Source organism: Staurois parvus, unplaced genomic scaffold (genome assembly GCF_062004578.1).
Source record: "Staurois parvus isolate SC_StPar_1 unplaced genomic scaffold, SC_StPar_1.0 ptg000058l, whole genome shotgun sequence".
Taxonomy (NCBI): Eukaryota; Metazoa; Chordata; class Amphibia; order Anura; family Ranidae; genus Staurois; species Staurois parvus.
The window spans coordinates 1,111,101-1,138,009 of record NW_028317854.1 but is presented as its reverse complement, the minus strand read 5'-3'; the positions used below and the strand labels follow the sequence as shown (position 1 = coordinate 1,138,009).

The window sequence follows — 26,909 nt, the reverse complement described above, 5'->3', positions numbered from 1 at the left end:
GATGGACACTGATAGCCTGCACAGATGGGCACTGATAGCCAGCACAGATGAGCACTGATAGCCAGCACAGATGGGCGCTAATGGGCATTATTGGCCGCACTGATGGGGTTACACTAATTATCAAGGCACTGATGATCAGTGTAGCCCCCTGAGAAATGCCGCTTACCGTCTCTCTGGCTGACAGCGCGTGAGGAGAGGACTGCCGATAACTGGCATTTCCTATTTACACTGTGATCAGCTGTGATTGGATACATGTGGTCACATGGTAAAAGGGGCTTTGATTGGCTCTTTACTTGGACATGTGATCAGCTGGGTCCTAAGGACACAACAACCACAGATCTCGAATGGCGCGTGTTCCAGGGGGTGTGTGGGGGGCGTGGTTCTGGGAGGACATTCATGGATGCCCTCCCAGAACTAGCCGACAGTGCTGTAGCTGTCTTTTGGCTATAGCGTGGTTGGGAAGTGGTTAATCAAACAATCTTTTTACAAGAAAATCAAAGTGTCAGCTGTTATACCAGTGTTCCTATGGAAAGATGCAGATACTCCTCAGTGTATCCATTAACCTCTTCGCGCCGGCCACATGCAAATGTGCGGCCTCCTAGTGTCTGGGCCTTAACGCCGAGCGGCCGAACATTTGCGTGCAATTAAGAAAAACATAAGTGCTGAGAGCACGATCCCAGCACACATGTCCGCTGCTCACAGAAAGGTCCCGATCTCCTCTTTCGATCGGGACCTTTCTCGATCATGTGACCGCCGTGACGGTGAATCACGATGGTCACATGACCCTTAAAGGGTCGGGAGGCGCCGGCGCCAAGGGGTTAAAGTAAAGAAGAAGATCACCCAGCGTAATAGGATTACAGTCTCTTATATTCAAAGATTAACAATAGTATTGCTACAAGGCATTGTTCATAGGTGTTCATTAGTAAAATGCCCTTGGGGCTAGAAAGTAAGGATGCTCTTGGGTGTGTTCAAAGCTAAGTCTGAACCCAGGTGAGGGAGCCCGCGAGGAAGCTTCAGATATACAGTACATGCCCTTTGTATACCTATGCGTGTGGGGTGGGGAATGCTCTGTCCAGAGATTATTGGTCCAGTACAGATGACGGCTTTCTGGACTTTCCGGACTCTCTGGTGGGTTTGGACTGGGATCCGAACATGCCCAAGATCATCCCTACTAGAGAGCAAATAAGCCCAGCTACACTATTCTTTCACTCTCTTACAAGTTGCTCTCACTTTACTGTAAATGGACGTTCTATTTCTTAATAAAATGCCAGTTGTTATATCACAATATTTGCAGAATACTGCAGATAATCCTCAATGTACCCCATAAGGTATTTCAAAGAAACTCACTTGACACAGTTGGATTTGCATCTCTAATATTTAAATATCTGGATGTTATCCACTTCTTGACTGCGCTATAGCCAAATGATGGCTACAGGTTGGTCGACCAGTTCTGGGAGGGGGGTCATATAATGTCCTCCCAGAATGCGCTCCCCCCTCCCCCCATATGCCCCCAGCAGCGCGCACCTGGCACTCTCTGTGATTGTTGTGTCCTTTGGACACAGCTGATCCCATGACACAGTAAAGGTCCTATCACAGCGACCTTTACCATGTGATCAGCTGTGTCCAATCACAGCTAATCACCATGTAAATGCAACTGCTGTTGACCAACAACTGTAAAAGGAGACATCTACACTGATGATCAGGGAACTGATCAGTGTCCTGGTTATCAGTGCAGTCCCAAAAGTGTCCATCAGTGCCTAACAGTGCTACCAATCAGTGTCTACCAGTCAGTGCTACTTATCAATGCCCTTCAGTGCTGCCTATTAGTTCCCGTTTACATACAGTTGCAAGAAAAAGTATGTGAACCCCTTGGGATTATGTGGAGTTTTGCATGAATTGGGCATAAAATGTGCTCTGAACGTCATCTAAGTCACAACAATAGAAGAACACAGTCTGCTGAACATAATACTACTCAAACATTAGATGTTGCCATGGTTTAATTGCACATAACATGTAAACATTCACAGTGCAGGGAGGAAAAAGTATGTGAGGCCCTAGCTTAATGACTTCTCCCAGAGCTAATTGGAGCCAGGAGTGAGCCAACCTTGACTCCAATCAGTGTGATGATATTGGATGTGTTGCTGACAGCTGTCCTGCCCTTAAAAAACACACATCTGTTTTGGGTTTACTGGTTTCAAGAAGCACTGTCTGATGTGAACCATGCCTCGCAGAAAAGAGCTCTCAGAAGACCTACAATCAAGAATTATTGATTTGCATGAAGCTGGAAAGGGTTACAAAAGTATCTCCAAAAGCCTTGATGTTCATGTGTCCACGGTAAGACAGACTGTCTACAAATGGAGAAAGTTTAGCACTGTTGCTACTCTCCCTAGGCGCGGTCGTCCTGTAAAAATGACTGCAAGAGCACAGCGCAGAATGCTGCATGAGGTAAAGAAGAATCCCAGAGTGTCAGCTAAAGACCTACAGAAATCTCTGGCACATGCTAACATTTTTGTTGACACATCTACAATAAGGAAAACATTAAACAAGAATGGAGTACATGGGAGGACACCACGGAGGAAGCCATTGCTGTCCAAAAAGAATATTGCAGCACGTTTGAAGTTTGCAAAAGAGCACCTGGATGTTCCACAGCACTACTGGCAAAATATACTGTGGACAGATGAAACCAAGATTGAGTTGTTTGGGAAGAACACACAACACTATGTGGGAGAAAAAAAGGCACAGCACACCAAATCAAAACTTCATCCCCACTGTAAAACATGGCGGAGGGAGCATCATGGTTTGGGGCTGCTTTGCTGCCTCAGGGCCTGGACGAATTGTTGTCATTGATGGGAAAATGAATTCCAGAGTTTATCAAGACATTTTGCAATAAAACGTACGACCATCTGTCCGCCAACTGAAGCTCTGCAGAGGATGGGTGATGTAACAGGACAATGACCCAAAGCATACAAGTAATTCAACAAAACAATGGCTGCAACAGCACAGAATACGCCTTCTGGAGTGGCCCAGTCAGAGTCCTGACCTCAACCCGATTGAAATGCTGTGGCATGACCGTAAGAGAGCGATTCACACCAGACATCCCAAGAATATTGCTACACTGAAACAGTTTTGTGAAGAGGAGTGGTCCAAAATGACTCCAGATCGTTGTGCAGGTCTGATCTGTAACTACAGGAAACGTTTGGTTGAGGTTATTGCTGCCAAAGGAGTGTCAAAAAATTATTAAGTCCAAAGGTTCACATACTTTTTCCTCCCTGCACTGTGAATGTTTACATGTTATGTGCAATTAAACAATGGCAACATCTAATGTTTGTGTAGTATTATGTTCAGCAAACTGTGTTCTTCTATTGTTGTGACTTAGATGACGTTCAGAGCACATTTTATGCCCAATTCATGCAAAACTCCACGTAATCCCAAGGGGTTCACATACTTTTTCTTGCAACTGTATATGCGGAATGGATGCGGTTTGAACCGTATCTAATCCGCATGACATGTGAAATAACATTGCTTCCTATGGTGGCTGTTCACATACTGTATGTCTGGTGCATGGCCAGTGCAGATTCAGTGTGGATTCAGTGTGGTTTTGATAAGAGTCATGTCTGATTTCTGAGCAATGTGGTCCAGTTCAGGTGCAGATTACAGGCCATTGACCTTTATGGGAAACGTTCCTAAACCGCATATGTGTGAACAGGATAAGATCCTGAGCTAATCCTGTCCTGAACCTAATGTAAACCTGACATGAACCTGTGAACAGCTGCTGTATCAATTAGCTGTGAAACCTGATCTTCAATCCGCACCGCATATGTGTGAATCAGCTCTTAGTGCCCATCAATGTTGCCTATCAGTGCCCATCATTGCCGCCTGTTAGTTTCCATCAGTGCAGCTTCATCAGTGCCTCCTCATCAATGCCCACCAGTTCTGCCTCATCAGTGCTGTCTATCAGTGCCCATCAGTGCTACCTATCAGGGCAGCCTCATCAATGCACATCAGTGAAGGAGAAAAATTACCTGTTTGCAACATGTTATAATAGGAAAAAAATATAAATTGGTCTTTTTTAATTTGTTTAGCAAAAATAAACACCCAGTTGTGATTAAATGCCACCAAACGAAAGCTCTATTTGTGTGAAAAAAATGATAAAAATGTCATATGGGTACAGTGTTGCATGACTGCACAATTGTCATTCAAAGTGCGACAGCACCAAAAGCTGAAAATTGGTCTGGGCAGGAAAGGGGTAAAAGTGACCAATAGGCAAGTGGTTAAACATTGTACGATTTTAGTCTTGATCTTGCTACAAGGGATTATTTATGAGTCTCTTAGTAAAATGCCCTGGAAGACAGAGAGCAGGCAAGTCCAGTTGTACTGTTCATTAATTCTCATGTAGGTTATGGCAGAAAAAACCCTTGACGCATGTTTAGGAATGTCAAGTGCTTTGGCATTAATTCATGAAATTGTCCAGAATAATAATTTATTCTGGCTATTGAAATAAATTAAAGTTAAAGCATATGATGTGCCTGGCTTTAACGTGCATTTAGATGCATTTACATGCATCAAGAGTTTTTTTAGTGCCAAAACACTACTGCTCCTGGACATGCTGGCAGTGGAGGTTTTCTTTGCCTCTAAATGCCTATGTGTGCATGAACACATTGCCTAACATAGAGGGACACTTAGCAGTAGAAAGAAAAAAATCCAGATGCCCCTAAAAGTAGCGTAGCTCAGTGTGCATGAGGCCTACTGCCCCCCTAAAAGAATAATAAAATGCCAGTTGTATCACGTGTTGTTTCACCTCTATTCCCTGTGGAAAAATGCAGATGCTGCTCAATGTACCCAAAAAGGTTTTTTAACAGCTTCCTGTCCGCCCTATAGCAGAAGTACTGCTACAGGGTGGCACGGGTGCGTAAAATCACGTATATATACTGGGGATGTCAGTGACACCAAGTGATCGCTGCCATTACGAGTAAAAATTTTTTTAATTCCGGTATATATACACTGCCATTTGTAAATGCTATAACTTTCATGTAAACCAATTAATTTACACATATTGGGATTTTTTTTTTAGCAAAGACATGTAGGAGAATACATTGATTTGATTTTTAAATTTGATTTTTTAATTTTTTTTTACTGGACATATTTAATACCAAAAAGTCAAATATATAGTTTTTTCTCAAAATTGACGTTTTTTTCTTATAGTGCAAAAAATTAAAAACACACAGGTGATCAAATACTACTGAAAGAAAGCTCTATTCGTGAAAAAAAAAATACCATTTGATTGCAGCGTTGAATGACTGCACAATTGTCCATTAAAGCAGTGCTGTATTGCAAAAAATGGCCTGGTCAGGAAGGGGGGTAAATCCTCTGGAGGGCAAGTGGTTAAAGAAACTCACACAAAATAAAGGGATTATAACCTCATATATTCAAAGATGAACTATTCATACAGTGCATGCTTACTGAAACTTTGGTATTGCTACAAGGCATTGGGCATAGGTGCTAGTTAGCAATATACCTAGAGAGAAGACAAGTCTAGCTGTACTGTTCAATCACTCTCATACAGGCTACTTTCACTGTAAACAAAAGTATTTATTTTTATTTAATGCAGGTACTTATATAGCATCGTCAATTTACACAGCGCTTTACATACAGGTGAAATTCGAAAAATTAGAATATCATGCAAAAGTTCATTTATTTCAGTAATGCAACTTAGAAGGTGAAACTAATAATATGAGATAGACTCATTACATGCAAAGCAAGATAGTTCAAGCCGTGATTTGTCATAATTGTGATGATTATGGCTTACAGCTCATGAAAACCCCAAATCCACAATCTCAGAAAATTAGAATATCGTGAAAAGTTGCAATATTGTAGGCTCAAAGTGTCCCATTCTAATCAGCTAATTAAGCCATGACACCTGCAAAGGGTTCCTGAGCCTTTAAATGCTCTCTCAGTCTGGTTCAGAAGGAATCACAATCATAGGAAAGACTGCTGACCTGACAGTTGTGCAGAAACAATCATTGACACCCTCCATAAGGAGGGAAAGCCTCAAAAGGTAATTGCAAAAGAAGTTGGATGTTTCCAAAGTGCTGTATCAAAGCACATTAATAGAAAGTTATGTGGAAGGGAAAAGTGTGAAAGAAAAATGTGCACAAGCAGCAGGGATGACCGCAGCCTGGAATGATTGTCAGGAAAAGGCCATATTCTTTTTCCCACCTCTTTTATATCCTCTACGCTGGGTGCAAACGTCCGATATACAGCTGCGCATGCGCAAGGTCTCCAATGCGCATGCGTGAACCAAAGCCGTCTAGCAACATTATATAGTCCCTACCAGGGGCGGACTGACAACTCATGGGGCCCCCGGGCAATAGGGGATCATGGGGCCCCTGTGTCCTTACCCAAACTGAAAAAAGCCTATGAAAAAGGTACCAGGGGCATCTCATGGGGCCCCCTACTGACCCCGGGCCCTCGGGCAGTGCCCGAGTTTCCAAATGGTCAGTCCGCCCCTGGTCCCTACAGGGAAACAGTAACCACATAGAACAGCTCTGAGAGTGGTTATCAGAAAAATAAAAAAATCACTTACCCAAGATATCTATAAGCCTACCTGCCATCTAGGGATAGATTTGGGAATCACAGCAAGAAATAGTAAAATAAGAAAACACAGAAAAAAATTACATTCATACCATGAGAAAATGATTCCATTAGCTATACATGTGCCGATAAGGTCTAATCTTATGTTTTGTAGCTGCTCATTAAAAAGAATATTAAATCAATATTATGGAGAGGGGTTTAGGTTTGCAGGCAATTCATATGAAGGCAAGCATAACGGATTAAATTCCGAGGAAGCTACACCCAGGGCGCCCATACAATTGCACCTAGGAGCGCAATATGGCACAATTGTACCAATATAAAATGAATATAATTCCTATATAACATTCAGTGAGCCGAGCGGGTCCCCATTCCGAATAGTATTTGTTCCCAAATCACATATTTGTGCATCAACCATAATACAATAATATCATATCATGCACAAGCGACATAATAAATTGTGTGAATCAACTTATAGAATTCACAATAGTAAATGAAGATCTTATTAATAAGTCCTTAATGTGGGATAGTCTAGGACAGGATATATGAGATTATGAAACCCATAAAAAAGGTTTAAAACGCAATGACTCATTCAGGCCTGGATAATGAGTAGCATTGAGCTTATAAATCCATCCCTGTAGAAGTTGTAGAAGTTTTTGATCATAATTCCCTCCTCGTGTATGTGGGGGAATGTGTTCCAATGCCATAAATCTAATCATTCCCAGATTGAAGTTATGATATAGACCTACATGTCTACTAATAGGGGTTACCATTCTAGCTTTTTTTGTCAAAGCTTAATTGAACAAGCTGAAGTTAGATGCTAACCGGCTACCATGCACAGCTGCACCAGATTTTGCACTTTCCAGTTTTAGTAAATGAATCCCTGTATGTCTGCTACTCCTCTGCTATCTGCATGAGTCACTCCTGACAGCTTTTCCTGACACCAAAAGAATAGGCAAAAAGATCACAGTGGAGGGAGCTCCAGCACACGACCTGTGATTGACAGCCTCAGCTCTGTTCCTGTGTGCGGTGTGATGGGAGGTGTGTCCCTTCTCTCCAATCAGCTCTCACTGAGCTCTACAGAATGTAACTTCAGCTCACCACTCTGGAGGCTCAGACAAGCTGTATAAATTCTGGACTTTGAACAGATGTAGCGTAGAGAGGGCTACACATAAACAGGTAGAATGTATGTCAGAAGATTTGTATGAACTCTGTATATCACCCACTTTACTGGGTAAATGTGAGGATTTACAACCACTTTCATGTAAAATTTAATTTTCTTTCAGTTCTTATCTCAATTGGCGGTATTTCTTATATTCTTGGTGAGTTCCATGTTCTGTGGCCATTTAGGAAAAATTGAATTGGATTCTATTACGCTTGCTACAGCTGTAAGTATTCACTTTTTTACTGCTCATCTTTTACTTTATTAAAGAAGGTCAGGGACTGCAGCTGGAGCTACAGAAGCTGTAGCAACTGATGCGGCCGCCTGCTCTCCCTGCGACCCCGCTCCAAGTGAAAAAGAAATTGTCCCTTAGCTTCATATAAGGGCTCCAGATGCACTGTTTTTTGAGGTTCTGCAGAGGGGGACTCAACAACCCGAGGGCACAATTTACTAATCACCTGGCCACAATTGACTGGTAGATTGCTATCAATGGGTTTCCGACCCCTGCTCTAGAAGACAAGGGGAATTGACTGAGCAACAGCCTGGGAGACACTGAACAGCCCTAATTAAAGTGGAACTTCACTCTCTCAATCAACGTTGACTATTTTTAATCCTTATGCTGTTAGTATTAGTAAATACTGTAGATAGGAACGTATTTCATATTTACTTGTTTTAAATTTTTTTGTTTTACATTTCTTCAGTTACTTCCTGGTTTCCTGCCTAGGCAGATGATGTCATACATCCCAGGAGCCTTCAGGAGGGGAAGAGGGGTTTTCTAAGCTAAACACGCCCTCATGCTTGAACTAAGGGCAGATAGAGTCCAGGAAGTCAGTGCTACATCAATCATCTGCCTTTACACAAGATGGCAACAGACAGAAATGCTAGGCGGGTATTTTTACATGGATGGATGGCTGAGTTTGCTTTGAATATTAAAAAATGAATTAAATAGCATTTTTGTGGTGCTCAGAAGCAGTGTAGTTCCACTTTAATCAACCCCTGCTACTTTGAATAATGTGGAGTCAACTACATTTTTCTAGCAGCCTACTCTACTCTAGGGTGCTACATTACAAAGCAAGGCACACAAGTACATCCATTCTATGTCCAGTAACCCAGCTATCCACATTTTTAGAAATTGTGTTTTTTTTTGTCAAATCTCCATTTTTATACCTATACTGTACCTCTTGCTGTATTTATGTAAGTACACATATATTTGCACTCTACAGGTTTTGAATAAATAAGCAGTGAGCAGGTATTTACTCAGACCCTGATACAGGGATCAAGGCCACATGTCTGAGAAAGTGAAAGAAAAATGCATTATATTATGCAATAAGAATGCATTCCAGTATTTTTTTTAATTTGTAAGTATTGTAGTAATTATGCAATTACTTTTTACAGCTCCTCTATGTTGTACAATGTATGTCTGAATGTTCACTAATCTATCTCTTTTATAGGTTATAAATATAACTTGCATATCAGTTGGTTATGGAATGAGTTCTGGATGTGATACTTTAATCTCACAGGTATTTTGTTAAATTATTTTTCTTTTTTGATATCTTAGTTTGCAAATAAATTCTGTGACATTTAGCTGGATATGCACATTGGAATGCCGTGGTTACCTGGTCCTGTCTGTTCATTCCTTTCTTCATCTGTTTATCTCTCTATTAGGGCCATATTCAGGTACTATTCTGCTTTAGACAAATATGAATGAGGATGCTCTTGTGCACAAGTATCACCCTTTGGCCCCTTTCACACGTGCAGACCGTTGACTTCATCAGTTCAGTCATGTTTTTCAAAGGAAAAACAGATAGTTTTCATCAGTTATCCATCAGTTTTTCATCAGTTTTCTAAATCCACTACCTATGTAAAAACGGATGCAAAAATGGACAGATTGTCTATCTACATCTGTTTTTCAACTGTTCAGTATTTTTACAGAACAAAATAGGGCTTAGATCCATTTAAAAAAAACAGATGTTGACGGATGCAGATGTATTCAGATGATCATTTGTTTACATCCGTTGTTCCATAGAGATGCATTGATGTCCGTTTTTAATTCGTCAACAGATAGATGAAAAATGGACAAACACATGTGAAAGGAGCCTTTGGGGGAAATTTAAAAAAGGTCTGAGACAAATTCTGCCTAAACTGGTGCAGTTGTACATAGCTGTCAATCAGTTTCTATCTTTCTTTTTTCCCATAGCTTAGAAAACAAACATTTTTTAAAAGCTAATTGGCCGCTGTAGGCAAATGCTCAAATTGAGATAAAGTTTGTCTCAGACACCTTTATTAATTCCCACCTTTTGTCATTTGATTATTTTAGAAAAAAAAATACTGTTGAAATGCACAGAATGGTCTGCCTTTTTATATGAAAAAAATCTGATATACAGACCACTAAACAAGAAAAAGTGATGGTTTAATCGTGTAAGGCAGCGGTTCTCAACCTGGGGGTCGCGACCCCTTTGGGGGTCGAACGACCATATCCCAGGGGTTGCCTAAGACCATCGGAAAACATATTTCCGATGGTCTTAGGAACCGAGACACCGCTGCTCTGTCTCGCGATCTGTGGGCGGGATGATATGCTGCCCCTGTAACCTGGCCACACCTCCGGGATCACTCAACAGCTCCGCCTCCTCGCCGCTGATTGGCCACCGGAACTGTAGCTCAGGAGAGGCACACAGGCAGCCAATCACCGGCGAGGAGGTGGAGCTTGGAGAGGAGGAGCCGAGCGGCAGAGCGCGCAGATCGAAGAAGATCGAGGGAGCTGCAGGACCGAGTGAAGAGGAGAGAGGCCAGAGAAGGAAGACAGCTGACAGGTAAGTGCAAATTTTGCTTCTGCAGGCTGTAGATGGGAGAGGGAGAGAGCGAGCCCAGGCTGGAGCAGGGGTCAGCAAGGTAAGTATCATTGGTGTCAGTGGGAGGAATAGTGCCCCATCATTTGTGCCACTAATACCAACGATGGGGCACTATTCCTCCCCCCACTGACACCAACGATGGGGCACTATTCCTCCCCCCACTGACACCAACGATGGGGCACTATTCCTCCCACTGACACCAACGATGGGGCACTATTCCTCCCACTGACACCAACGATGGGGCACTATTCCTCCCACTGACACCAACGATGGGGCACTATTCCTCCCCCCACTGACACCAACGATGGGGCGCTATTCCTCCACCCACTGACACCAACGATGGGGCACTATTCCTCCCCCCACTGACACCAACGATGGGGCACTATTCCTCCCCCCACTGACACCAACGATGGGGCACTATTCCTCCCCCCACTGACACCAACGATGGGGCACTATTCCTCCCCCCACTGACACCAACGATGGGGCACTATTCCTCCCCCCACTGACACCAATGATAGGCACTATTCCTCCCCCCACTGACACCAATGATGCGGCACTATTCCTCTCACTGACACCAACAATGGGGCACTATTCCTCCCCCCACTGACACCAATGATAGGCACTATTCCTCCCCCTACTGACACCAACGATAGGCACTATTCCTCCCCCCACTGACACCAACGATGGGGCACTATTCCTCCCCCCACTGACACCAACGATGGGGCACTATTCCTCCCCACACTGACACCAACGATGGGGCACTATTCCTCCCCCCACTGACACCAACGATGGGGCACTATTCCTCCCCCCACTGACACCAACGATGGGGCACTATTCCTCCCCCCACTGACACCAACGATGGGGCACTATTCCTCCCCCCACTGACACCAACGATGGGGCACTATTCCTCCCCCACTGACACCAACGATGGGGCACTATTCCTCCCCCCACTGACACCAATGATAGGCACTATTCCTCCCCCCACTGACACCAACGATGGGGCACTATTCCTCCCCCCACTGACACCAATGATAGGCACTATTCCTCCCACTGACACCAATGATGGGGCACTATTCCTCCCACTGACACCAATGATGAGGCACTATTCCTCCCACTGACACCAATGATGGGGCACTATTCCTCCCACTGACACCAATGATGGGGCACTATTCCTCCCACTGACACCAATGATGGGGCACTATTCCTCCCACTGACACCAATGATGGGGCACTATTCCTCCCACTGACACCAATGATGGGACACTATTCCTCCCACTGACACCAATGATGGGACACTATTCCTCCCACTGATACCAATGATGGGGCACTATTCCTCCCACTGACACCAATGATGGGACACTATTCCTCCCACTGACACCAATGATGGAGCACTATTCCCCCCACTGACACCAATGATGGGGCACTATTCCTCCCACTGACACCAATGATGGGGCACTATTCCTCCCACTGATACCAATGATGGGGCACTATTCCTCCCACTGACATCAACGATGGGGCACTATTCCTCCCACTGATACCAACGATGGGACACTATTCCTCCCACTGACATCAGTGATGGGGCGCTAGTCCTCCCACTGATACCAATGATGGGGCACTATTCCTCCCACTGATACCAATGATGGGGCACTATTCCTCCCACTGACATTAATGGCGGGACACTATTCCTCCCACTGATACCAACGATGGGACACTATTCCTCCCACTGACATCAGTGATGGGGCACTATTCCTCCCACTGATACCAACGATGGGACACTATTCCTCCCACTGATACCAATGATGGGGCACTATTCCTCCCACTGACACCAATGATGGGGCACTATTCCTCCCACTGATACCAATGATGGGGCACTATTCCTCCCACTGCAAAATTACAGTTCTGAAGTAGCAACGAAAATAATTTTATGGTTGGGGGTCACCACAACATGAGGAACTGTATTAAGGGGTCGCGGCGTTAGAAAGGTTGAGAACCACTGGTGTAAGGTGAAATATAAAGAGCCTAAGGACTTCTCTAAACTCCTTGTCTAATCTTATTGTTTATTTGTTCTTATTGTGATCCTATGTACTGTATACATGCTGTATATACATACAGTTGTGGCCAAAATTATTCAACCCCCAATGCTGTAAAGGGGTTTAGGGACTATAGTGTACATTTGGAATTGTATTCAGAATCAAATCCTACAAGGACGTTGTAACTACCCAAATGCAACTAAAATGACATCAATTGTTTATGTAATACAGTAGTAAATGGTTCTTATGTGGTTTCTTCATTGCCACAATTATTCAACCCCTTAAAGACTACCACTCTGAAGAACAGAGGTTCATACAGGTGCTTTCCATCAGGTATTGAAAACACCTGTGGATGTCACCGAGCAGCAATCAAGCATAATAAGCACCAATTAGGCAGCTTTAAAATGACTGTGATACTCAGCTCCTTCTAGACATTTACTGGTGTGGTTACAAACATGGTGAAGGCAAGAGAATGGTCCAGGAAGACAAGAGAAGAGGTGATTTCTCTTCACAGGAAGGGCAATGGCTATAAGAAGATTGCAAAGATGTTAAACATACCAAGAGACACCTTAGGAAGCATCATTCGCAAATTCAAGGCAAAGGGCACTGTTGAAACGCTACCTGGTCGTGGCAGAAAGAAGATGCTGACTTCGACTGCTGTGCGCTACCTGAAGCGTAGAGTGGAGAGAAGTCCCCGTGTGACTGCTGAGGAACTGAGAAAAGATTTGTCAGATGTGGGTACAGAAGTTTCAGCCCAGACAATAAGACGCACACTGCGTAATGAAGGCCTCCGTGCCAGAACTCCCAGGCGTACCCCCTTGCTGTCTCCAAAGAATAAGAAGAGTCGACTGCAGTATGCCAAAAGCCATGTGGACAAACCACAAAAGTTGTGGGATAGTGTTCTGTGGACTGATGAAACAAAATTAGAACTGTTTGGGCCCATGGATCAACGCTATGTTTGGAGGAGGAAGAACAAGGCCTATGATGAAAAGAACACCTTGCCTACTGTGAAGCATGGTGGAGGGTCAATCATGCTTTGGGGCTGTTTTGCTTCTGCAGGTACAGGGAAGCTTCAGCGTGTGCAAGGTACCATGAATTCTCTTCAGTACCAGGAGATATTGGATGGAAACGTGATGCAGTCCGTCACACACCTGAGGCTTGGGAGACGTTGGACCTTTCAACAGGACAATGATCCCAAGCATACCTCCAAGTCCACTAGAGCATGGTTGCAGAGGAAAGGCTGGAACATTTTGGAGTGGCCATCGCAGTCACCAGACTTAAATCCGATTGAGAACCTCTGGTGGGACTTAAAGAAAGCAGTTGCAGTGCGCAAGCCTAAGAATGTGACTGAACTGGAGGCCTTTGCCCATGAAGAATGGGCGAAGATACCCGTAGATCGCTGCAAGACACTTGTGTCAAGCTATGCTTCACGTTTAAAAGCTGTTATAACTGTAAAAGGATGCTGTACTAAGTACTAAGATTGAATGTCACTTGGGGGTTGAATAAAACTGATAATGCTGTGAGCACAGAAAAGACATTTGTGGTTATTTCATTATAACTGTTATGTTATATTTGTCTGACCTACAAGTGCCTCTTTAATGTAAATGTAAGCAAGATGACTGAATGATCAAAAGCAATGTCAAACTGGCCAAAACACTCAATTTCAGTGGGGGTTGAATAATTTTGGCCACAACTGTACAGTTGCAAGAAAAAGTATGTGAACCCCTTGTGATTACGTGGAGTTTTGCATGAATTGGGCATAAAATGTGCTCTGAACGTCATCTAAGTCACAACAATAGAAGAACACAGTCTGCTGAACATAATACTACACAAACATTAGATGTTGCCATGGTTTAATTGCACATAACATGTAAACATTTTTTACTCTCCTCCTCCTGTTTTTTATTTTTTTTTTATTTAAATATTTATTGATTTTCCAATTTAAATACATATTTCCATCATCATCACATTATATAAAAAATAACATCATTCTTTATTTACCCTTTCAGAAAATATTTCTCTATCCCTCCCCCCCCCCCCCTTCTCCACCCCCATCCCCCCTCCCTGCATTTTCTCCCAATCTTCTTACCAAAGCAAGTGGATTTTATCCTACCTTTCACTTTATACTTTCCTATATTTCGTGTATAATCTGGCTTTTTACCACTTCTCCCATTTCACATAAAAAGCCTCCATCTTGTCTTCCTGAATATGGTAGAGTTTTTCCATCTTTCTAATCTGCTCCACTCTTTCTATCCAATCCTCCTCTCTCGGCACTTCTGTTTTCCACCAAAACTTGGGTATCAGACCTTTTGCAGCATTAAGATAGTACCATATGCCTGATTCTTTATATTTATTCACTGTTATATCTGTATTATGCAAGATACATAATTCTGGGTCTAACCCTAAATCTATTTCAGTTATCATTCCTATCAGATAGATTATTGTCCTCCAGAATACTTGGATTTTTGGGCACCCCCACCATACATGGTATACCGTACCTATCTCTCCACATCCCCTCCAACACAACGGTGAATTTTCTCCACACATCTTATGTTCTACATTTGGTGTAATGTGCCATCTTATTAAACACTTAAACACTACTTCCTTCATACTTACATTTTCGTGAGTTAATTTATATATTTTCCTCTGTTTTTCCTCATCTATCACAACTCCCATATCACTTTCCCATTTTACTATATACGTTGGCTTTGTGGTTGTGTCTAATTCAGTGAGAATTTTATAAACTTTAGCAATCCCATGTTTCCCACCACCTCGTGTCCCCAACAACTTTTCAACCAAATTCCACTTATCTCTTGTCCTTAGAGGTTTTGAAAGATTCCCAACAAAACATCTCAATTGGAAATACTGCCATTCATCTAACTTAGTGAATATCTCTCCCTTTTTTTTCCAAGTCCTTAAATGATTCCAATTTACCGTCCACCAAAATATCCCTCAGTTGAACCTCATCTTTTTTATACCATCTACCTGCTATCTCTTCTCTACCTGGGGGAAAAAACTCTGTGTTTCTCAATGGCATCAATATTGAGTTGAAGTCCCACTTCATACTTTTGTGCAAGTTATCCCAAACCCTTAAAACATTTAAAGTGTATATATTTACATTATCTTTTAGACCTCTATATTGTATATATTGGCACCCACACCACTCTGCCTAAATTTGTTCCGCTGAGTTTATTTTCAATTCTCACCCAACTTTTCTCGTGGTTATACATCCAGTCTATAATTCTTGCCAATATTACTGCTTTATAGTATCTTTTAAAGTCTGGAACCCCCAATCCACCTCTCTCTTTATTCCTACTCAACAACTCATAAGATACTCTTGGTTTTTTATTTCTCCATATATATCTTGTTATCATTTTCTTAATTACTTTAAAAAAGGCTTCTGGGAGTTTGATTGGGATCATTTGAAATCTATATAAGATTTTAGGTACAATTTCCATTTTTACCAGATTTATACGCCCTATCCATGTCGGGCATCTTCCTTCTAATATTTTTAGTTCCTCTCTGATCTCGTTTAACAATGAAATGTAGTTTAGTTTATATAAATGTTTATATGAAGCTGTAAGTTTTACTCCTAAATATTTAATATCTCTATCCTTCCATATAAAGGGGAATTCCTTTTGTATCTTTTCTTTTTCACTTTTTAAAATATTTATATTTAGAATCTAAGTTTTTGTTGGATTAATCTTTAAATTTGACAATTCCCCATATTCCCTCAATAGCTTCATTAAGTTTGGAAGTGTTATCCTGGAATTTCCTACATAGAACAGCAAGTCATCCGCAAAGGCAGCCACTTTATGTTCTATGTCATCTATCTGAATTCCCTTTACATCTCTATTCTGCCTTATCGTTGACAACAAGGGTTCCAGTGATAGAACATACAGCAATGGGGACAGTGGGCATCAATGTCTTGTTCCGTTTGACATCTCAATGGGTTTCGACTTCTCCCCATTCACCACAATAACTGCAGAGGGATATCTATACAACTTTCCTATCCACTCTCTCATTCTAGCCTCGATTCCCAGAGCTTCCAGGGTATCCATCATGAATCCCCAATCCACTCTATCAAATGCTTTCTCGGCATCAATCGAGAGTACCACGACCGGGTCTTTTCCCTTTCTACTTTTTTGGACAAGCATCAGTGATCTTAACCCATTATCTTTGCCCTCCCTCCCCGGGACAAAGCCAACCTGGTCCTCATGTATCCATTCGGGCATTAATTCTTTCAATCTATTTGCTAAAACCTTTGCGTATAACTTAGTATCAGTATTCAATAATGAGATAGGTCTATAGCTCGAACATTAAAAGGCGTCTTTTCCTTCCTTTTGAATAAGTACCACATGAGCTTGTAACGATTCTCTTCTTACTTTCATCCCTCCTCCCAGAGCATTCATATATCTTCTGAGCTTTGGTATTAATATTTCGCTATATTTTTTATAGTATCTCACCGTGTAACCATCTGGTCCTGGGCTTTTCCCTGACGCTGTATTTTTTAATGCTGTTTTTATTTCTTTCTGTGAAATTTCTGCATCTAGGGAATTCAGTTGTTCCTCACTTAATTTTGGTAAGCCAGTCTTCTCCAGATATATCTTTCTTTTTTGGTTTCTTTCAATTTCAGTGTTTTTTAATAAGTCCGGGGGGCTTATATTATACAATTTTCTATAATATTCCATAAATACTTTGGCGATTTCTTTATTTGAGTGTACCAGTTCACCCTTGGCCTTTTTTTTTTTTTTCTATATAGTTCCTATTTTTCTTTTTCCTCAGGGCTCTCATCAAATATTTTCCAGGTCTATCTCCCATCTATACCTCTCACTTAATACTTTATTGTAAACTCTCCTCCTCTCCTCTTCCATCACAGCCTCTAGTTCTTCTTTCTTTTTTATTATCTTCAGCTTTATTTCTTTTGTTATTCTATTCTTATGTATTTGCTCCAATTCACTTATTTCTTTTAAGAGCCCACTCATTTTCTGTCTTCTTTCTTTTTTCTTTTTTACCCCAATCGCTATCAGTACTCCTCTTATATATGCCTTATGAGATTCCCACTCTGTGGCTATCGATACCTCTCCTGTCTCATTCTCCTTAAAAAATCGTTCAATCTCCTCCCCGACTTTCTGAGCAGTATCTTTTTCTAATAGAAGTGCCTCGTTCAACTTCAATCTCAGTCCTCCTGCTATCTTCCTTCCCCACTCTATTTTCATAGTGACCGGGGCATGATCCGATAGAGACATTGTCTCTATCCCTACCTGAATCAGATGTTCAATTAGTTGATGCTCTATTAATATATAATCTAATCTTGAGTACTTCTTATGCATATTTGAGAAAAAGGTGTAGTCTCTATCTTGCATATGTGTAATTCTCCAGGCATCTACTAGTTGATATTCATATATTTCTTTTTTCAATAGTCTCAGGGCTCTACACCCATCTCTCTGCATATGGGAAGTAGCGTCTTTTTGTGGATCCATACAGAAATTAAAATCTCCTGCCAGTATCAAGCGGCCCTTTTTAAAGTCCATCAGCTTCCTCAACACCCTTTTCAAAAACCCCTCCGGCTTTATATTAGGACAATAAATATTAGCCAATGTACACTCAATTTCCTGTAGTTTGCCTCTTAGGAACAAAAATCTCCCTTCTGGGTCTATTTTTCTGTCTTCCAACTCAAACCTAATATTTTTTGCCAACCCTATTGCTACGCCTTTTGCTCTTTTAATCGGTGAGTCTGCATAATACCATGTTGGGTGGTACCTAGATTTCAACCTAATATTTGATTCTATCTCAAAATGTGTCTCCTGTAAGAATACCACTGAAGCTGCTCTGTGTTGTAGTTCTTTAAATAATCTAAATCTTTTCCCAGGACAATTCAACCCATTTACATTGTAAGTTATAAACTGTATCTCTTCCATCTTTCTTGGATCTCCCCTCTTCTCCTACATCTATGTTCTTTCTTTTTTCTTCCTTTTATATCTCCTTCTATGCTGCAGGGAGTTATCCTCAGATCCCCATCCCTCATCTCTCCCATTTTCCAATCTCTCTCCTCCCCTCCCCCCCTCTTTTTAGGCCTCCAGTTTGCCTATCAATCATTTGTGGAAATAAAATCCACCTTTGATTTATTCCTTAGGGCTAAACTCCGCCCATGGATGACTTTCCCTTTATCCGGCCCCCCACTGACCCCCAATTCCTGCAGAGACATCTCAAGGCCAGAAGGGAGAGGGAAGAAGAAGAAGAGAGAGAAAAAAGGTTTCTCTTCCCTTCCCTCCTCCCCCCCCCTCTCCCCCTACATCCTCCCCCCTACAAGCTGCCAATCCTCTTTTCTTTTAGATCTAATTTCCCCATGTTCTTCTTCCCAACCAGCAATTTCCATTCTTTGCAATTCGAGTCTATCACAGACGTTTCTCAAGTCCTCTGGGAACCTCAGATAAGCTGTAACTCCATTCTTCCATCCTATTAGGCACTCCGGTATCCCCCATCTATATTGCACATTGTTTTTTCATCTGTTCTAACAAAGGTCTCAGGGCTCTCCTTCTCCACAAAGTCTCCAGTGACAAATCCACAAATATCTGAATATCCATTTCTCCATATTTAATTACTGTTTTTCCCTTAGTCTTCCTCCAGATTTTTTCTTTATCTTGAAGCTCATAAAATTTAACAAGTATATCTCTTGGCCTTTCCTTCCCAAGATTTCCTTGGAGTTTTTCTTTTCTAAAAGTTCCTTCTATTTTAGTCCTTTCCATATCAGAACCATCCGTTATAGAGTTTAATATTTTACAAACCACCTCATGCAGTATTTCTCCTTTTGGGCTTTCTGGGACCCCTCGTATCCTGATATTTCTCCTCCTATCCATATTTTCTTGTATCTCAGCCTTGTAAACCAATTTTTCCTGAACTTTCCCCATATTGATTATCTTCTTTTCTAATTCGGAAATAACTTGGGTCTGGTTTTTAACTTTCTCCTCCATTTCTTCCGCTCTCGCCAACAACTGCCCCAAATCATTCCGAATAATTACCATTTCTTGCTTTATTGTTTTCTCCAAATCTGTGAACATTTTTGCCATCTCTTTTTTATTTGGTATTTGTAGATCTTTTTCCATCTCTATATTTCCTGATATTTGTTGACTACTGATATCCAGGCCTAATGATAGTCTAGGGCTACTTTCCAGACTAAGGTCTACTTCTCCTTTTTCATTCATACCCTGGGGCCTTTCTGGGGTCACGCTTCCCTGGGACATATATTTTTTAATTGTGCCGGTTTGGGTCCCTTTAAGCCCACTTCCTTTAGCACTTTTATTTTTCATTTCTTCTGTGGCTCTTATTCTCCTTTATAGACTCGGGGTTAGAAAGAGACAGCTATTAATATACAAGTCCCAGCCCTGTCCAATCGCTTGTCCTTTAACTTTTCTTTCACCAATCTGCTTCTCCTTTCCACATCTTTACCTTCCCTGGGGGTCCCCCCTTTCTCTCACACTCCGCTTTCCCCAATAGCTCAGTACAGGATATGATATACATCAAGCCTCAGCCAGACTCACTCACCCTCCTCGCACTTCTCTTCTTGTGAGATGGCTGCAGGCTCCCTCTGTCAGTCCATCTAACAGGTCAGTTGTTCTTCTCCTCTCAAGGGGACTCCCCAGGGTATCCTCTGCTCCCTTCTCTTTGGGCTACAGCATTTCCCTCCTCTCTGCAGCAATCAGGCAGGGCTCCGGGGAGCAGACCGGCAAGCAGACCAGCGCCTCTCTCTCACTGCAGGACGCCGGCTTCCTCGCCTCCCAGCGATGCTCAGCGGCCGACCACGTGGTCACGCCGCACCTCCGCGTCTCCCGGCAACCAGACACGTTGTCACTGCCGGGCTCCACAAAAGCTGATCTCCATCTCCCAGATCACCCCTCCAGCAGGCCACCGCCTATCCAAGGGGACCCGTCAAGTAGAGGTAGGTCTCGCCTTGTAGGGCTCCTGCATTTCAAAGGAGCTTGAGGGCCTGGGGAGGTCGGATAGCGGAGCCTCGTCCGCGAGCTCCTACATCGAGCCCTCCTCAGCCGCCATGGTCAGGCTCCGCCCCGTAACTCCTCCTTTCCTGTTGCTCCTCTGGCTGCAGCAGGTGAAATCAGGGACTTATGGGTTGCTGCTCACTGGGTCCTCGCTAAAGACCCAGTGAGCAGCCTAGCTATTTGTTGGTCTGTTTTTTTTTTTTTTTTTTTTTTTTTTTGCCCGGCTGGCCTGGTGGGCCAGATAAATGCCTTTGGTGGGCCGTAGTTTGAGGACCCCTGTTATAGGGGATGTTTAATTACTGGAGTTTTATTCTGCCCAAAGAGTTAGAAAAGGTAAGCTTTACGTACTACTCTGTGTATTAGAAGGGTGTCATTACAGTAAGAGGGAAATTTCAGATTTAGTTAAGGTATGTTCCCTGAAAAGCTTCCTTCTGTCGAAGAAACATTTAGTAGGGCCGAAGAACTGGCCTATAGTATCCAATTTTTCGATGTAGATTAAAGATTTCAGTTCTTTCTTCACAAGAGCAACATTTGGAGATGATGGTGATGTCCAAGATTTTAACTGCTCCCCCGCCAGCCCATAGCAGATATACTGCTACAGGGCAGCAGTGGTGTACAAAATCACGTGTATATATGCATTATTTTGCATTTCTGGATAGGGGGCACATGCAAGCCATATGCACGCCCTACCCTCACTGCTAATCGTGGCCGCGGCTGTCAGTCACCGGGTCCCGGTCGGTGATTACCCGCCGGCGCCCGGTGATTACTGAGGATCTCCGACGGGGAGGGGGGCTGCTTTGTTACTAACAGTTCTCCTCCCTGTCGGCTCGGGCACACAGCTCTGAATGGCTGTGCACATGGTAACCCCTTCCTGCCCAGTGCCATTAGTACAGTGTCAGTGCTTTTTTTTAGCACTGATCACTGTATTGGTGTCACTGGGGATGTCAGTGACACCAAGTCAGTTCCCCCCAGTGTCCATAATGCCCGCCGCAGTCCCGCTATAAGTCGCTGATCGCCGCCATTATTAGTAAAAAAAAAATTACAGTGTCTATACCGCCATTTGTAAACGCTATAACCTTCACGCAAACCAACTATTTACACGTACTGGGATTTTTTTAATAGCAAAGACGTGTAGCAGAATACATTTTTTCCTTAAATTTATGACGCAGTTTGATTTTTTACATTTTTTTCCTGGACATGGGTTTTTTTTTCAAAATTGTCAGTCTTTTTTTTTATTATAGTGCAAAAAATAAAAAAACGCACAGGCAATCAACTACCACTGAAAGAAAGCTCAATACATGGGAAAAAATTGAATTTGGGTGCAGCATTGCATGACCACGCAATTGTTAGTTAAAGTAACCCAGCGCCAGAACGCAAAAAATGGCCTGGTCAGAAAGGGGGGTAAGTGGTTAATGTAACTCTTCGGGCCATAAGTAAACATAGTAAAATCCATGGAGAAAGAGATGTTCATAGAGAAGATAAGGTTCAAAGTTTTGAAACAGGCAGAGTAGGGTTTTTTTAGGAATAATCTTAAAAGTGATTCCATGAATAAAATTACTGTAAGTACTTGGTCCCAGAATGTTTAAATTATATGGCAATTCCACCTGCGATGACCCAATGTGGGGCGCAGTGTGCCACACCGTTAGCTTAACATGAGTCTCTCTTCAGTTTTCACTGATGATTAAATTATAAATTTGATGTAATCTCTCAAGTAGTTTGTCCGTCAGAGTATCATCTGGAAAGTCTTTGAGCCAGCTTTTCTGTGACTTTGTAAATTGTAAATTGAGAGGTAAATAAAGATCAGATATGGAGTATTGTCAACGTTGTATCATTTAATTTATCAGTGATTGTTGGTGAGGGTCCTTTTTTGAGATATAGCATATCTTAATACGTTTTGCCAACTGATTGTAATAAGGAGCATGGTGATTTGGCAATTGAAACTCCTGTGATATCTCAGTTTCATTCGACAAGGTTTTGAATGAAACAGGGATGACACCAAAAGTAGACATTTGGATTTCCAAATATTTAAAACTTCATGATCCATGCCATGCATGAACTTTGGATTGCCATGTAGGGGGACATATTTGGAGCTATTTAAAGGAACACCTAAGGATTTCCTTATTGTGCGCCATGTGACAAGAGTATCTCTTATAAGTAAGCTATGCTGTAAAACATCGGGCAAAGCTGAAAGTCTGCTGTGGAAAATAGCAGTAAAGTTAAAGGAGGATATCAAAGCAATTTCAAGCTTGCCATTTGTATAATTTGAGCCTTCCAAGAGCCAATCAATTCCTATTCTAAGTAAACATGCTAAATTGTATGTCCTAATGTTGGAGAGACTCACCCCTACTTCAATCCTCGGGAGCTAAAGTTTTGATAAAGCAATACGTGGCCTTTTAGATCTTCATAAAAATTATGTTAATGCTCTATTTAAAGTTTATATATCTGAATGATTCAATAGAATTGGTATGGTTTGTAAAGGATATAAAGTCTGCTAAAAGAGACCATTTTAAACAGGTGGCATCTCTCGAGAAGTGAAATGGGTAAATTCATCCACGCTTCCAGTTCAGTGACTATATTGGAGATAAGAGGTGGATAATATAAATAATAAAGTGAAGAAGGTTCCTGTCCTATTTTATTAATGAAATGGGCCTATAGGAGCCAGGTTGGGTCGGATCTTTGTCTTTCTTAGCTAATTATGTTATATAGACCTGTGAGCCTGTAGGAAGATATGGGCAACCCTCCCACATTGTGTTATAGGTTCTTAACAGTGCACTAGAGACATATTCTTGTATCATTTAAAAAAAACTCTAAGATATACCCATCAGGGCCTGGTGACTTATTGTTTGCTAAACTTTTTATAGTGAGAAAATTTTCTTCAGCAGTTATGGGCGCATTTAATTTATCTAGTTTGGTTGGCGTTAGTGTGGGCAAACAAATTTTTCTAAAAAAAGAATTGGCAATTGAGATATGAAACAGGTCTTCTGCGTAAAGATTTATCTAAAAATGTGTTAAGATTTTACTGATTTCCAGAGGCAAGTTGTTTAGATTGTAATGAACAACTTAATATATTGACACTTAATATGTTTAATAACTAGGCAAACATAAAATGGATTAACAATGGTAATGACACAATTTAGTATACAAAGCGATTAACAGTAAGCGCTAGGCATAAGATGACATTTAGTGCCCAGATCAGCATAAACAGTAGCAAGTCCACCTCAAGTGCAACACTGAGTTGTAGTAAAGTCTAATCTACCAAGTGCTGAAATTATACTGCCAGAGGTCATTTATGGTGGCAATGCTAGACCATCCCTGAGTGATGAGATGTTGTTATTACATCTACATATTTCAAAAGAGATTCCTAACTGATTTGAGTGGTTGATCAACAAAGCCCAGTTGATTTCTTTACAGTGAATGGTTTATCTTGGTGCCTTGTGTGATACCCTACACTTCTTATAAGAGAAAAAGTACAGGTAGTCAGAATGAGAGCCCAGCAGGCTTTAGTAAAGAGATTTATTACAGTGTTGCAGCCTAAAGCTACTGGAGACATTCTCATCATGCATTCTATGATGGACTGTCTGGCCAGCCAATTAGTGCCTCCTGCCCTCCAAACCCTTCCAGCAGACCAATATCTAATACCAGCCCTTTACCCCAAGCATCATATGCAGAAAAGATGTTGAGATAAAACTGAAGGAATAACTGTTTATCAAAACCCAGACACATACTTTATACCCCCAGGAGGACATTCCCCTTTAGGGCATATTAGCATAGATAAGATAAGATAAGACATACAACTAGTAAAAACAGGACAATGCAGCCTTTAAACATTAATCTAATTAACAGCTGCACATCTAGACAAGTCTTATCAGTATGGCCAAAAGTCACAGGAATTCCCCACCTTGGCTACTGAATGTGCATCTGCACAATCTGTCTGGCACAATATTTCCACAGATGGAAATTGTGTAAAAATTACTTGTGAGCCACTGGAGTGTGTGTTCTAAATCTTTATACAAAACACATTTGTAGTGTATAAAATATGGGCGCTGGCTTCCTTGCTCACCCTCATATACAGTTGCAAGAAAAAGTATGTGAACCCCTTGGGATTACGTGGAGTTTTGCATGAATTGGGCATAAAATGTGCTCTGAACGTCATCTAAGTCACAACAATAGAAGAACACAGTCTGCTGAACATAATACTACACAAACATTAGATGTTGCCATGGTTTAATTGCACATAACATGTAAACATTCACAGTGCAGGGAGGAAAAAGTATGTGAGGCCCTAGCTTAATGACTTCTCCCAGAGCTAATTGGAGCCAGGAGTGAGCCAACCTTGACTCCAATCAGTGTGATGATATTGGATGTGTTGCTGACAGCTGTCCTACCCTTAAAAACACACACCTGTTTTGGGTTTACTGGTTTCAAGAAGCACTGTCTGATGTGAACCATGCCTCGCAGAAAAGAGCTCTCAGAAGACCTACGATCAAGAATTGTTGACTTGCATGAAGCTGGAAAGGGTTACAAAAGTATCTCCAAAAGCCTTGATGTTCATGTGTCCATGGTAAGACAGACTGTCTACAAATGGAGAAAGTTTAGCACTGTTGCTACTCTCCCTAGGCGTTGTCGTCCTGTAAAAATGACTGCAAGAGCACAGCGCAGAATGCTGCATGAGGTAAAGAAGAATCTCAGAGTGTCAGCTAAAGACCTACAGAAATCTCTGGCACATGTTAACATTTTTGTTGACACATCTACAATAAGGAAAACATTAAACAAGAATGGAGTACATGGGAGGACACCACGGAGGAAGCCATTGCTGTCCAAAAAGAATATTGCAGCACGTTTGAAGTTTGCAAAAGAGCACCTGGATGTTCCACAGCACTACTGGCAAAATATACTGTGGACAGATGAAACCAAGATTGAGTTGTTTGGGAAGAACACACAACAATATGTGTGGAGAAAAAAAGGCACAGCACACCAACATCAAAACCTCATCCCCACTGTAAAACATGGCGGAGGGAGCATCATGGTTTGGGGCTGCTTTGCTGCCTCAGGGCCTGGACGGATTGTTGTCATTGATGGGAAAATGAATTCCAGAGTTTATCAAGACATTTTGCAGGAAAACGTACGACCATCTGTCTGCCAACTGAAGCTCCACAGAGGATGGGTGATGCAACAGGACAATGACCCAAAGCATACAAGTAATTCAACAAAACAATGGCTGCAACAGCACAGAATACGCCTTCTGGAGTGGCCCAGTCAGAGTCCTGACCTCAACCCGATTGAAATGCTGTGGCATGACCTTAAGAGAGCGATTCACACCAGACATCCCAAGAATATTGCTACACTGAAACAGTTTTGTGAAGAGGAGTGGTCCAAAATGACTCCAGATCGTTGTGCAGGTCTGATCTGCAACTACAGGAAACGTTTATTTGAGGTTATTGCTGCCAAAGAGGGTCAACCAGTTATTAAGTTCAAAGGTTCACATACTTTTTCCTCCCTGCACTGTGAATGTTTACATGTTATGTGCAATTAAACCATGGCAACATCTAATGTTTGTGTAGTATTATGTTCAGCAGACTGTGTTCTTCTATTGTTGTGACTTAGATGACGTTCAGAGCACATTTTATGCCCAATTCATGCAAAACTCCATGTAATCCCAAGGGGTTCACATACTTTTTCTTGCAACTGTATGTGAGTCAAATATTGGCAAAATGAATATAATATAAGGTACCGCGCTCTATTTAGGACTAATTGCTTACTCACTTATGGTGGTGACTATGTACTCTCTACAGTATAGTCTTGAACAGTTTATATTATGATGAATGAGATAGCATATCTCTAAAGTTAATAATACTAAAGAAACTAATATATTAATTGTTGTGATATTATTCGTGAAAATCAGAAGAAATAAAATAAATATATTCACCTAATTAATTGTGAAGAAATTCAAATTATGTGTACTAATTAAAATATACACTCATGGGCTCATGATCGAGCCCATGCTAATTTTTATTAGCAATGCACCCGTGCTCATTTCTATGTGTGATATTGCAGGTATGCGCATTTCTATGTGTCAGCCGCCATACAGGAATTCCCTTACAGTTCACTAGTTCTGCACCCCAGTTAGATAGTCTTAAGAAACAATGAGTTCATTAGAACACTGCAAAAGAAGGGGCCAGGTAATGTGATAAGGTTCTGCAATGCATGCTTAGGCCAAATTGGACTAGAGATGCCTATTAGTGGACAAGTGACAAGAACTTGGGAAAGGCAAAATATGATCAAAT

At 41.8% G+C, this 26,909-nt stretch overlaps 1 protein-coding gene across 2 annotated transcripts in view; it reads left to right on the top strand.

Annotated features, from left to right (window-relative positions):
* Positions 1-26,909, top strand: part of LOC149469843 (multidrug and toxin extrusion protein 2-like) — a 169,633-nt gene that overhangs the window by 8,083 nt on the left and 134,641 nt on the right. For both annotated transcript variants that reach the window (XM_089668441.1, XM_089668442.1), the window contains exons 2-3: positions 7,875-7,976; positions 9,202-9,270. In XM_089668441.1, coding sequence (XP_089524567.1) covers positions 7,875-7,976; positions 9,202-9,270 — 171 coding nt within the window. The remainder of the gene's footprint in view (positions 1-7,874; positions 7,977-9,201; positions 9,271-26,909) is intronic.